The sequence below is a fragment of the Leptodactylus fuscus genome, chromosome 6 (assembly GCF_031893055.1).
Source record: "Leptodactylus fuscus isolate aLepFus1 chromosome 6, aLepFus1.hap2, whole genome shotgun sequence".
NCBI classification, from domain to species: Eukaryota; Metazoa; Chordata; class Amphibia; order Anura; family Leptodactylidae; genus Leptodactylus; species Leptodactylus fuscus.
The window spans coordinates 159,645,858-159,659,136 of NC_134270.1; the positions used below are offsets into that span (position 1 = coordinate 159,645,858).

At 47.1% G+C, this 13,279-nt stretch overlaps 1 protein-coding gene across 2 annotated transcripts in view; it reads left to right on the forward strand.

Annotated features, from left to right (window-relative positions):
- HSPG2 (heparan sulfate proteoglycan 2) overlaps positions 1-13,279 on the forward strand; it is a 121,387-nt gene that overhangs the window by 67,268 nt on the left and 40,840 nt on the right. For both annotated transcript variants that reach the window (XM_075277769.1, XM_075277770.1), the window contains 31 exons: positions 1,069-1,213; positions 1,299-1,447; positions 1,736-1,882; positions 2,026-2,183; positions 2,256-2,435; positions 2,559-2,755; positions 2,883-3,030; positions 3,212-3,339; positions 3,423-3,509; positions 3,694-3,752; positions 4,008-4,075; positions 4,191-4,331; positions 4,421-4,603; positions 4,782-4,961; positions 5,198-5,316; positions 5,412-5,523; positions 5,610-5,723; positions 5,802-5,923; positions 6,006-6,092; positions 6,184-6,233; positions 6,344-6,438; positions 6,518-6,658; positions 6,785-6,976; positions 8,842-8,880; positions 10,868-10,972; positions 11,796-12,047; positions 12,173-12,256; positions 12,389-12,472; positions 12,619-12,711; positions 12,936-13,016; positions 13,100-13,279. The exon at positions 13,100-13,279 is cut by the window's right edge and continues 51 nt beyond it. In XM_075277769.1, the coding sequence (XP_075133870.1) occupies positions 1,069-1,213; positions 1,299-1,447; positions 1,736-1,882; positions 2,026-2,183; positions 2,256-2,435; positions 2,559-2,755; positions 2,883-3,030; positions 3,212-3,339; positions 3,423-3,509; positions 3,694-3,752; positions 4,008-4,075; positions 4,191-4,331; positions 4,421-4,603; positions 4,782-4,961; positions 5,198-5,316; positions 5,412-5,523; positions 5,610-5,723; positions 5,802-5,923; positions 6,006-6,092; positions 6,184-6,233; positions 6,344-6,438; positions 6,518-6,658; positions 6,785-6,976; positions 8,842-8,880; positions 10,868-10,972; positions 11,796-12,047; positions 12,173-12,256; positions 12,389-12,472; positions 12,619-12,711; positions 12,936-13,016; positions 13,100-13,279 (3,920 nt within the window). The remainder of the gene's footprint in view (positions 1-1,068; positions 1,214-1,298; positions 1,448-1,735; positions 1,883-2,025; positions 2,184-2,255; positions 2,436-2,558; positions 2,756-2,882; positions 3,031-3,211; positions 3,340-3,422; positions 3,510-3,693; positions 3,753-4,007; positions 4,076-4,190; positions 4,332-4,420; positions 4,604-4,781; positions 4,962-5,197; positions 5,317-5,411; positions 5,524-5,609; positions 5,724-5,801; positions 5,924-6,005; positions 6,093-6,183; positions 6,234-6,343; positions 6,439-6,517; positions 6,659-6,784; positions 6,977-8,841; positions 8,881-10,867; positions 10,973-11,795; positions 12,048-12,172; positions 12,257-12,388; positions 12,473-12,618; positions 12,712-12,935; positions 13,017-13,099) is intronic.

Below are 13,279 nucleotides of genomic sequence, written 5' to 3' on the forward strand. Positions count from 1 at the left end.
ACTTATACACACCTTGCCACATCTCTCCTCGGCTCCCTCGGGGTCTTCATCAGTAGTATACTGGCCTCTCAGGTGACACCACGGCAGCCAGGAGACCACTGACTACTGTGGGCCTCAGCAGTCACGTGTGGTGTAACAAAGTTATGATGCTTGCCCCTAGTGGATAATATCATGGAAACACATAATAGGCCCGTATTTGACAGTGCTGTGCCCAGTGGAGTATGTTGAGGTTTTCCATGTGTTCATTTATCAATGAGAGGGTGAGGCAGATAGCACCAGGATGTGGCAACCTGCGACACCTACAGTGCGAACTTGCCTAAGATATGACCATTTTCAGGGATTTTATCATTCTTTGGGAATGTCAGTTTGATTTGACCCCACCTGACTATTTCTTGTGGGCCCTCCTGAAGTGAAAAGTTTACTGTAGTAGGTGTGGAGCTTAAGGGCTGGTTCACACGGGCACAGAGGGGGCGGATTTTGGCGTGGAATCCACGTCATAATCCGCCCCCTCACAATGGGGGTCTATGGAGACCGCTAGCAATCTCTTTTCCGTGAGCAGCATGTTGCCACTCACGGAAAAAAGAAGCCAGCTGCCCTTTCTGCAGGCGGATTCAGTCACCTTCTGGACTGGGCCCATTCATTTTGGGCCTACTCCAGAGCGGCAAGCGTATTTTTGTCCTGATTTTGACATGGCTTCCCGCGTCAAAATCAGGACCAGAATACGCTATTACGCGCACGTCTGAACTAAGCTATACTGTAATAATCCGAGAAATGAAAAGGAAAATCGCTTAAGAAGTTCCTGTATTGATGATGGACATGTTAATGGGATATACAGCGATACAGAGGGTCGGATTTGTCCGTGCTTAACTGTAAACAGAGGACACTTCCAGCCCACATTATGAGAGGTTCCTGATTCCCATGTGATTACATTGTGTTCATTTGCCTTGGAGTCAGGTACCATTTTTCCAGGCCTCCAGCAAATGGGACACCCAGTATTGTCATGTCTGTATATTCTGGTCATTAGTGATGACTGAAGTTATTTGAGGTTAACTCTGTTCTTGTTCTCAGGTCCACCCCAGGTCATAACACCCCCAGAAGAGAGCATTATGGCTTCCCGTGGAGATACAGTGCGTTTCACTTGCGTGGCCATTGGCATCCCGACACCCATTATAAGCTGGAGATTAAACTGGGGCCACATCCCTAAAAGCAGCAGGTACGTGTCTGCTATTATATGAGAATTACCTGTGAACGGTGAATGGGACGTTAATCTGTCGGTGGTTTCCTTTGCATCACCCCAGAGTGGAAATGACCAGTGAGAACGGACACGGCACACTTATCATTCGAGATGTAAAGGAAGCGGATCAAGGCGCTTACACGTGTGAAGCCATTAATGCTAAGGGCATGGTGTTTGGCATTCCTGATGGCGTCCTGTCCTTAAAGTCTGATGGTAATGTCTGAGAATGGGGCAGATCTCAGGGGGGGGCTGTTTCTCTTTGTGGAAACTACCAGCTGGCGGAGAGAGTTTTTAGGCCATTTTTAGGGTTTGTGCCCCTTGTACTTACAGAGCAGGATGTTAGTTGGCTGCGTACGAGGACTTTGTCTTTGAAGGAGGGTTGTGGGGGTGGTATTGCTTCTCCTTGCAGTGACTACCAACTGTCTTAGAGAGTCTTATAGGCTAAGCAGTGCTTTCTGGGGGAAAAAAGGTAGAAAAAGTTAAGATTATTTTGTTTCTCAGGTCGCTGCTCTGAAGGATACTTCCACGTGGAGGGCACCTCTCAGTGCATTCCTTGCTTTTGCTTTGGTGTTGCTAAGATTTGCCAACAAACCGGCCGTTACCGAAACCAGATCAGACTCCGATTTGATGTTGAAGAAGACTTTAAAGGTGGGTCTTGATGTTTTCCAACATTGAACTTTGTATTGAGAGTATTCTGATTCTAGTGAGATGTCTGTCACTCATAGACTTTCTGCCAGATGGAGCTTTGATGAGGATTTCATGCCCCTCACTGATCATTTTCATCATTTTAGGAGTGAACGTATCCTCTCACCAGGGATTCCCTCCATTATCCTCAAATCAACTCCAAATTGACACAAGTGTAGAAGAATTCCAACTGGTGGATCTGTCTCGGAGATTCCTGAGTCACGACTCCTTCTGGACGCTGCCATCCCAGTTCTTGGGGAACAAGGTAAACATTGGACTTCGTGGGTGCTGCCCTTGACGTCAGACTGGTTTCTTATGATCTTACCTGTCATTCCAGGTGGACTCTTATGGAGGTTCTCTCCGTTATAAAGTTCGTTATGGCCTGACACGAGGGCAGTCAGAGCCTGTGAGAAAGCCTGATGTGGTTCTTATCGGAAACGGGCAAAGGCTTGTCTATCGCGTTCAGTCATCAACCCAGCCAACGATTGTGAATCAGCGGACAGTCCAATTCACAGAGGTAAGTATCTGTAATATAATCTTATATAAATGTCTACCAGCTGAGCATCTACCTGTATATCACCTGGGGATGCTGTGACCGTCTGTGGAAGGTAATGGATTGCTTGTCTTCTCCCGTCTGCAGGACAACTGGCAGCATGAGTCTGGATCGGCCGTCACCCGAGAAGACCTCCTGATGACTCTTCAGAATTTGGAAGCCATAATGATTCAGACCGTTTATGACAACAAAATGGCGAGTGTTGGCCTGGCAGACATTATCATGGATACAACCTCTGTGGAGTATACGCAGCTGGGGGTGGCCCTGGGCGTAGAGGAGTGCAGGTCAGTATAGTGTGATCTGTGATCTGCAGACGTATCATGAGACATTTACTGATATCTTTCACTGACTGATATCGCCCATTAAGATACCCGGAGGTTCATTTTTTTGTTGGTCATTTGTCCATTTTAGATGCCCCACTGGCTATTCTGGCCTCTCCTGTGAGACTTGCTCCCCACAGTTTGATCGCATCCCTGGTGGACCTTTCCTGGGTACTTGCTCTGGATGTAATTGTAATGGCCATGCCAGCTCCTGTGACTCTGAGACCGGCTACTGCATAGTAAGTTATAATTCTGCCTGTATCCGCAGGGTAGAGATGTGGGATTTTATCACTTTTGCTTCTAAACTTCACTCCTGTATTCTCAGTAGTAAATGTGGGTCCTTCACATGCAGCAGTGAGAAGCTTCTACACCATTCATAGTACTTGGTGCTTTATCTTATATTGTCCTTCTTATCTTAAGAATTGCCAGCACAACACCGAGGGTCCACAGTGCAATAAGTGTAAAGCAGGCTTTTTTGGGGATCCTACAAGAGGTACGTCAGATGCCTGCCGGCCATGTCCCTGCCCACTCATGGACCACCGCCGCAGGTAAGTTGCTCATGACACGGTGTGGTAGTTGTGAGGCCCGTGCTTGGAGTCATGCAGCAGATTCACATGAATTGTTTCTACAGGTATTCTGACACCTGCTTTTTGGACACTGACGGACAGCCCACCTGTGATAACTGTTTGGAGGGTTACACCGGTCGGCGCTGTGAGAGGTAAATTTATTGAGACTTTTTTTTTTTTTACATTGTGAGGTTTATACAGCACCATGTACCGATAGTCATGTGATATGTAGCATACAGTGGATCATAAGTTTCACCTGGCTGTTTGTTGCGTACTGTTCTCACTGTATTTGTACCATACTTGTCACTGATAACCGTGTCTCCTCCCCCAACCTAGATGTGCACTAGGATATGAAGGAGACCCCATGAAGCCTGGAGGACGGTGCGTGAAGACTGGTGAGTCCATGGTCGTCATACTATGTGTGCTGGTATTTAGCTATGATGATGTCTTCAGCAGGAGGGGGTTGGATGCGACTGTCAAATCAATGGATGTGTCCGAGCCGGGGAATGACAGGAATTCTGCATATTGAATGTTTATCGTACATGTTACCATCCATGTTCTGAGGAGGCTAGACCTCAGTTAAGATATCATCTGTGTATTAGGAATATTTTATTTCCCTTTCATCCATTGAGAATTCTTGTATGTTCCAGCTGGTGATTCGGGGATATGTGATGAGAAGGGCAGCGCTGTGTCATCGCCTAATACTTGTGTGTGCAAGGTAAGGGTCAGGACGCAATGTCTATGCAGAAACAGCTATGGTCTCCATAGAATAATAAATTATTCTGTCCATTCACCTTCACAATAGCAGTATTTGACACATTGCTCTCTTTCAGTCTCATGTCTCAGGGAAGCTGTGCAACGAATGTAAAAGCGGAACCTTCTACCTCAGCGACAAAAACCCAGACGGCTGCTTAAAATGTTTCTGCATGGGGGTCACCCGGGAGTGCTCAAGCTCCTACTGGAACAGAGACCAGGTTTGTGAGACCCTTACGTGTGTAGGGCAGTGTGGCCCCTGGGGCCCCTCCTTTACTAGTGACCTGACCTTATTTCTTGTCTCACATAGGTTCATTCTACCTATGACAGTCATGAGCGTGCACCGTTTTCCATCTCCAGTGCAACCGGCACCCAAACCTTCACTGAGGGCTTAAGCGTGACGGGTCCTTCAGAGCTGACATTTAGTGCTTTCAACCGTCTCCCTCCGGACGTATATTTCTGGGTACTGCCAGAGCGATTTAAGGGAGACAAGGTATGTGTGAGCCCAATATTCGCTAAATAAACTTGCTCCCGACTGTAAAGTCGGAGATGCCGCAGCAACTTGTGTTGCCATGTAGAGGACTCATTAGAACATAGGTACACACTAAATAGGAATATTCCCCATTAAGCATCCAAATTTATTTGTAACTTTGGAAACTTCTATGTTTCAGGTGACATCTTATGGTGGTGAACTGCGCTACACCATCATGTATGAAGCCAGCGTGGGTTCCCCAGCTCTGGACACACAGCCACACGTCATCTTGCAGGGCAATGGAATCTTTCTGGAGCATTATGCGAACGTTCAGACTCTTCCTGGTTTTCCAATCACTATCACCGTTCCTTTCCGTGAGGTAAGAAGTACAGTGATGTGGAGGAAGGATCTTCCCAATATCCTGTTAATGCTGTTTGCCTTGAATTCTCCATAATTCTTAGGGCTGGTTCACATCTGCATTCGGTAATCCATTCGGATTCGACCCCCCCGAACGGACTACTGAATGCATTGACAAGTAACTGGTTGCATGACTCTTACTGTATAACAGTAATTTTTGCTAAAGATCTCCTTTAATACTTTGTCTTTCTTTGGCAGAGTTCATGGCGGCGCACTGATGGTCAGGATGCCACCCGTGAACACCTACTTATGGCGTTGGCAGACATAGGTGTGCTGATGATTCGGGCGTCCTATGCTGATAGGATGATTGAAAGCCGGTAATGATAAGGCACCCAGGATTATATCTACATATATACACACCCAGTTCTTGCATAGGCTTCACTCTGACACTTGTGGTGCCTTTGTCTTTCAGAATCTCTAACATCCACATGGATATTGCAGTGCCTCACTCCACAGGACAGAATCAAGCAGTGGAGGTGGAGCAGTGCGCTTGCCCAATCGGCTATACAGGACCATCCTGCCAGGTTTGTCGAGTTGATTCATTGCCTAGCACCTTCACCCAGTAACGGCGGACGCATTGTGCTGATGTATCTGTGCTGTTTTTCCCCAGGACTGTGACATTGGTTATACTCGCTCCACTAGTGGTCTTTATCTGGGCACCTGCGAGCGCTGTCAGTGCGGTGGACACTCTACGGAGTGTGATGGAGAGACTGGAGAATGCCTGGTGAGCCCCTCTTAGATGCCGGTTATAGATGCTCCGCTGGATATCACTCCGCTCATCTCTAAACTGATTCCATTTCAGAATTGTCAACACAACACAGAGGGAGCCAAGTGCGAGCGCTGCCAGCGCGGCTTCTATGGGGACCCGAGACGTGGAAGTCCTGGAGACTGCCAGCCTTGCCCATGCCGAGGCCCATCCACCCAGTATGTTACTAAGTGCACTTTAGTCTTTATTGGATGAGGCTTACCTACCTGCCTCTTACATGTGCTCAACTCTTTCTTTCAGGTACTTCGGCACATGCTTCCTGGACTCAGACGGTCAGCCGACATGTGACTCATGTCCTGTTGGTTACATTGGCCGCCAGTGTGAGAGGTGATGATTGTTTCTCTGCTCTACTCTTATGGTTATATTATTAGGCACCTGTATTCTCTTGACACGTTTCTGTCTTAATATCTTGTTTCAGATGTGCTCCCGATTACAGAGGAGACCCTGTTCGAGGACAACCCTGCACACGTATGTTATAATAATAATACATTTTAATTATACAAAATTATCCAGTGGTGTGATGAATATGCCCCATCACTATGGTCCTATATATATAATATATATTGCTACTCTTGCAGTGAGTCCTGGTCCTGGTCCCAACACAGGCTGTCATTGCGATCTGAGGGGCAGTGTTAGTAGCGTCTGTGACTCCCGGCGTCAGTGTCAGTGCAAGGTAGGTGCTGCTGTATATTTCAGGTATCCTGCTTAATACCTCAGCATCTATGGATCTGACTGTCTCCTGTTCTCTTCAGCCTCATGTGGAGGGTCTTTCATGCAGTACCTGTCGCCCGAATCACTTTTACCTCAGTGCCGACAATCCAGGTGGCTGTTTGCCATGTTTCTGTATGGGAGTCACCCAACAATGTTCCAGCTCCAGCTATCATCGTGAACTGGTAAGACTGGGGATGCCGATGTCCTGGTCACTAGTCGTGAGGTTTTGCATTATGTGGATCATTGGTGTTGTTGTCTTTGTTGACTCCTACTGTGGTGACTCTTACTGTCTCATCTTTTGACTCTAGATCACCAGTCCATTCCTACCTGGAAACTTCCAGAACTTTGCTCTAGTGAACCGTCAACGGAGTGTTCGTATCACCTCTGGATTCAATGTGGAGATGTCTACGTATGGACCGCAGCTCTCGTATCGGCAGTTTGACCAGTTGGGGCAGGAATCCTTCTACTGGCAGCTTCCAGAGAATTACCAGGGGGATAAGGTACTGACCTGAGAGTCTGACAGGGGTAGGGGCGCGACTCCTGAACTTAACATTAAAGTGCAAGAAAGTGACCAGTGTAGGTGAAAACCTCTGAAATCTGCACTGAGTATATACATGTATTCATTTCTGTTTTCAAGGTAAATCTTGTTCTGCTATGCAAAAGCAAACAATGCCAGTCCTAACCCCTTAGTAACCGCCAATATGCCAGTTATCACCAAATCTGCTAATGTGCCTTGTTACGGTAATGCATTAGAGGCTAAGTATAAGTTCGCTGGGTGTAGTGGGTGTCTAATGAGAAGGAACCACTGGTCCCAGCCATATCATTCCTTAGATGTTGTTGTCAGTAGTTTAAAAGGAAGGGAATCCCATCTGTCACCTCACTGGCATCTCTTGACGTGATCATGGGTTGCTATGAAAATGTATGGAAGCCTATTAGGCCCTGTTAGAGGCATGATGTTAGTATACTACTGACAGTAAACCAAGAAACTATAGCACATATTACATGTAAGGACGGGTTCACATCTGTGCCCCGCTTTCAGGTTTCCGTCTTCTGCCAACAAGAGACATAAACCCGGCAGACAGTGTCCGCCTGTGAGCACCTGTGACCATTTTATAGTCTCCGCAGCGAAACCGTTTTATTTTTTTAACTGTACACAAAGTCCCGTATGTCCGACCTTGTGTCCGGTTAAAAAAAAAAAACGTTTTCGCCGCGGAGACCAGAAGACACTCACAGGCAAACACTGTCTGCCGGGTTTCCGTCTCCTGTTGGCAGAAGACAGAAACCTGAAAGCGGAGATCGGGCGCAGATGTGAACCCCTCCCTAAATGCAAATAGTTTTTATTTAAGTAAAAATGGCAAATGACTGTTTCACTGCAAAGATTTGAGCATAATAAGGAAATATTTCTCCACCTACCAGATAGAAGACATGTAGTTTTGGAAATTCAGATCACAAGTTTTTGGTTATTCCACAAACCTTTATCAAGCTTATTCTGAAAAGTACATGTGGGCAAAAAAATATTACATTATATCTATTTATCGAAAAATGATACCACAAAAAACTAGAAATTGTCCTGCAAAAGCAAGCCCTTACAGAACTGTGTTGGTTGAAAAATTAAAATGTAGCAAAAAAATTAAAATTAAATTAATGTTATACATGTATTAGAAAATAATGGAATTAAAAATACAGAATTGTTGCAGTAAAAATAAGTTCCCATATGGCCATACATTTAAAAAGTTGGAATTCGATGATGGAAATTTTTTTTAAAAAAATGCTTGGTTATTAAGACCCAAAATAGGGCAGTCACTAAAGGGTTATAAGGCTTATGCAGGCGGACAACCAGTGATCCTTTTATTCCTGGGGAACCTTCTGACATGAAGGGATGGTAAAAAGTAGAGACCCCTTTCAGTGCTGGTAACTGGAGGCTGAGCTGCCAAATACTGAGTATGACGACAGTGACCTCGGAGCGGCCTTAGGAGAATGCTGACTACATTTATAGCGCCACCTGCATCACATGGTAGAGCTTGGTAACGCCATTGTTTCCTTTCCTCCCTGGCCTAGAATGTGGCTTCTGTGATACATTGATCCTTCTTGGGGTCAGAATTCAGGAGAAGCCCTTGGACTCCTTTTGCGCCGTTGCATGTCCATGATCATTTGCAAACAACTTGGAGCCCGTACGATCTGATTAGTGGGGCCGTCTCTTAGCCGGATTGTGGACGGCTTATCTAGTAGTCGGAGATTACACGCGTGACATTGCACCTTACATGCTTATGGATACCCCATCCTTACACCCTTCTCCTATGTGACTTCTTGTCCTGGATGATTCTCCTGGAGACTGATCTTGTCTCTGTTTTTTCTATATGCTCAGCGGGAGATGCTCTTTGCTCGCATGCGGCGGGCTCACAAGGTATTCGACTGTGCATGATGCTGCATGGATGTGTGCTGCTTTATTGACTTGTAATGCCATAGCAGTCGCTGGTATGGAGATTTTTGTGAGGTTATTCATATATATGTGCATACTTTACCACTGCACAGTTATTTCACTCTCTCCATGTATTGGATATGAAATCTATCCTGACCAGTGATGTGAATTGGAGCTGGATTGGCCTTAAAGGCATTTTATTTTTTCTTTGTTGTGGTTTTCAAGTAATAGACTACAATCTGAATATGGTTTATGGCCCCTTTAAGGTCCTGTTCAATCTGTCCAGCATGCTTTATAGACGTGATGGCGAACCTATGGCACGAGTGCCAGAGGTGGCACTTGGAACCCTCTCTTTGGGCACTCCTCCCTGGAACAGATTATACTGTGTGGGGGGACACTGTGGAGCAGATTATACTGTGTGGGGGCCACTGTGGAGTAGATTGTACTGTGTGAGGGTCACTGTGGAGCAGATTGTACTGTGGGGGGGCCACTGTGGAGTAGATTGTACTGTGTGTGGGGGGTCACTGTGGAGCAGATTGGACTGTGTGTGGGGTCTATTGTGGAACAGATTGTACTGTGTGGGGGGGCCACTGTGGAGAAGATTATACTGTGGGGGGGTGACTGTGCAGCAGATTATACTGTGTGGGGGCCACTGTGGAGTAGATTGTACTGTGTGTGGGGTCACTGTGGAGCAGATTATACTATGTGGGGGCCACTGTGGAGTAGATTGTACTGTGTGTGGGGTCACTGGAGCAGATTATACTGTGTGGGGGCCACTGTGGAGTAGATTGTACTGTGTGTGGGGTCACTGTGGAGCAGATTATACTGTGTGGGGGCCACTGTTGAGCAGATTGTACTGTGTGGGGGGTCACTGTGGAGCAGATTGTACTGTGTGTGGGGTCACTGTGGAGCAGATTGTATTGTGTGGGGGCCACTGTGGAGCAGATTGTACTGTGTGTGGGCCACTGTGGAGCAGATTGTATTGTGTGGGGGCCACTGTGGAGCAGATTGTACTGTGTGGGGGTCACTGTGGAGCAGATTGTACTGTGTGGGGGCCACTGTGGAGCAGATTGGACTGTGTGGGGGCCACTGTGGAGAAGATTGTTCTGTGTGAGGGTCACAGTGGAGCAGAAAGCTCTATAAAGCCCGTTCGTATGACCATATTTTGCAGGTCTGTAATTTTGTGCAATTGTGGATCCGCACATTATTAAGATTAAATTGCTGTGTTGACACTTTGTGATAAAGTAGTGGGTTTTGGGTTGAAGTTTGGGCACTCACTCAATCTCTAAAAGGTTCACCATCACTGCTTTATAGTCTCCTGTGTCATCCATCAGCCAAGTATACCTGATCCCGCTCCAGCATACATGACCCTTTACTACTCCAATTCTACATTCTTGTTGCTTTACTGATCCTGCCTGGGGTTTCCTGATCCTTTATTGATCCCACTCCAGTCTACCTCATCCTCCAATAATCCAACTCAAGTGTACCTCATCCTGTAATGTTCCCACCCCAGCATACCTCATCCTGTAACGTTTCCTCCCTAGTATACCCGAACCTTTACTGACCCCACCCCAGTATACCTCATCCTGTGATGTTCCCTTCCTAGTATACCTGCTCCTTTACTGATCCCACCCCAGCATACCTGGTCCTTTACTGACCCCACCCCAGTATACCTCATCCTGTGATGTTCCCTTCCTAGTATACCTGCTCCTTTACTGATCCCACCCCAGCTTACCTGGTCCTTTACTGATCCCACCCCAGCTTACCTGATCCTTTACCGATCCCACCCCAGCTTACCTGGTCCTTCAGTGATCTTGCCTCAGCATATGTGATTTGTTACTCATCCCCTCCCGGCATCCTGGCCCCCCTGCTGAGCATGCTGGGTGCTTTATTGGTTTTGGCTCTGTAGTAGTCCGGTTCAACATTGCATGAACAGGATTAATAAATATAAAAAAAAAACCTGTACATCCAGCAGAACGAATCATCCTTAACAGAAGAAGAAATGCGCAGAAGGATCGCTTCGGGAGACCTAGAAGAAAACCATGAACCTCAACATCGATTTCGGCGACAAGCCCAGGTAGCTGGCTGACAAGAGACTGCTTTTCTTTGCAATGCGTGCCAGCATGCTTGTCCTGTAGTCCAGTAGAATTTGCACATTGAATCCTACATCTGCGCCATTCTCACATTCTGCCCTGCTCTTAGTCATGTTCACACTAGGCAGATTTGATGCAGCTTTTATGTGTTTTGTCTGTGCTTTATGCTCCTTTATCTAGCTGATTCTTTTGCCAGTCCCCTCCTGTCTGCCCTATACCTGTAATGTATAGTGAGTGATAGTGTAGCGTCATACAGGGCGGACGTTCCTATCATCTGCTGTATACACAGAGCCCTGCCATTAATGGAACCTCTCCCATATTGCAGTAAGCTTGTAACATTAATCCTTGCATTTGGGGCCTATCTTGATGCTCTGTCCATAGCTGGTAGTTCAACAGCTCTAAGGGCTAGTTTACACGGGGGAAGTTGGCAGCGGATTTTGATGCAGAATCCGCCTCAAAGGCCGCTGCCAAAATGACTCCCATTGACTTCAATGGTATCCGCTCGCTTCTTTTTTCCGCTAGCTAGTTGCCCTATCTTGCCGCGGATTCCGATGCTGAATTGTCCGTGGCACAAGGCTCCGGCCCATCCATTTGGGCCTAATCCATCGCGGGATGCCAGTGCACTGTATCAGCACCCCGTCACGGTAGCCGCGACGTAATATGTACACACACAACTCCATGTGAACTAGCTCGAAGAGACACCACTAATCTCTCTGCATGTCGCTTCCCTTTTAGTTCTGTCTCCTGTCATCTTCCATTTATTTCCTTCTCTTTCCTTTATCTTCTGCTCATGGAATTTGGCTGTAGATGGATAAAAAGCAGGAAGAAAAGGACCGTGAGATCTGGGCGCTTATCTCCGGCTTTTCCTCTAGTCCCTCACAAAACACAACCAATGTGTCAGACAGCAGCCCAGTTCTCCCGCCGTCTCCTGTAGTTGGTCCACTATCGCCGTCTGTGCGCCGCCATCGTGCCCATGGTGATACACACGCTCGGGCAAGAAATCACACGTTTCCTCTATCTGGTGCCCCAGGCCGCTTGCCCCACAGATCTACACATGAGGTACGAGCCCTCATGTATGGCTATGCATGGTCTTGCGTCCTGTGTCTTCCATGAGCTATTTGTATGATTTTGCATTACTGCGCTATGTCCTTCTATGCCGTAACCCTCCATTTCCATACCTCAAGGCTGGAGCGGCAACGCGGTCATCTCGCCAGGACACCACTAATATCCTGGTCTCTAAGACGCCGGGATTAAGAGGAGCTGAGAAGGTACTGGGGCCCCATTGTGTGCTGTGGTTGGTGCATGGGGTGCTCAGGTCCTGCGTGTATATGAGACATTGCAGCCAGGCTGCTATGGACATTGTGGTGTTGTATACATATCCCGCTCTGTTCTCTTCCTAGTACTCTCTGGTCTACAAGGGCTTCTCTCTGTTCCCTGAAGGGATCTTCTACTGGTCCTTACCTAAGGTTTTCCTTGGGGATAAGGTAAAGACACTGACTGCCCCCTATATGTTCCTATGTGAGATCAGGCACCTTCCTAAGACCTTGTCCTCCCAGCGATGGATTTTATAAGTCTTGTTCATTACAGAAAATGCCAGAACTTTCCATAAACTCTTATCTTATTATTGCAGGTGACGTCTTACGGTGGAACGCTTCGCTACACGCTGACCTACACGTCTGGAATCCGAGGATCGCCACTGCCTGATGCCGATGTGCAGATCACGGTATAACCTGAGCTTCAGTTTGTTCTTGTTATTGCTGCGGTGTCGTATTGAGGATTGCAGCCATGATGGTGGAGACTTGTCTGGTCAGAGTGCTATCATGGAGGCAGATGATCCGGATCTTAGAAAGAATTCTGATAAAGAGGGTCCGTTCATTCCTGATGGCAGCAGCAGATGACGAATTGTTTTACCTGACCAATTATAATAGGCTTCATGTTCACTTCCAGGGTAACGACATCACCTTGGTGGCCTATCAGACTGAACTGCGCCCCCGTGAGAGCAAAACATTTGAGATTGCATTCAGAGAGGTAAGACTCTGCTTGGGAATCACTTTCTAAGACCAAGTTTATGACGACCATTAGTTTGATATCGCGAAAATCTCTCCCTGCAGAGTCAATGGAAGCGTCCAGATGGGCAGCAGGCCACGCGGGAGCATCTAATGATGGTGCTAGCAGATCTAGATGAGATTCTTATACGAGCGTCCTACTCCACTGACATGATATCTGCTGGTATTACTGGTGTCAGCATGGAGACCGCCGGACCCTCGTACACCAGCCTGCCACAGGCCCTG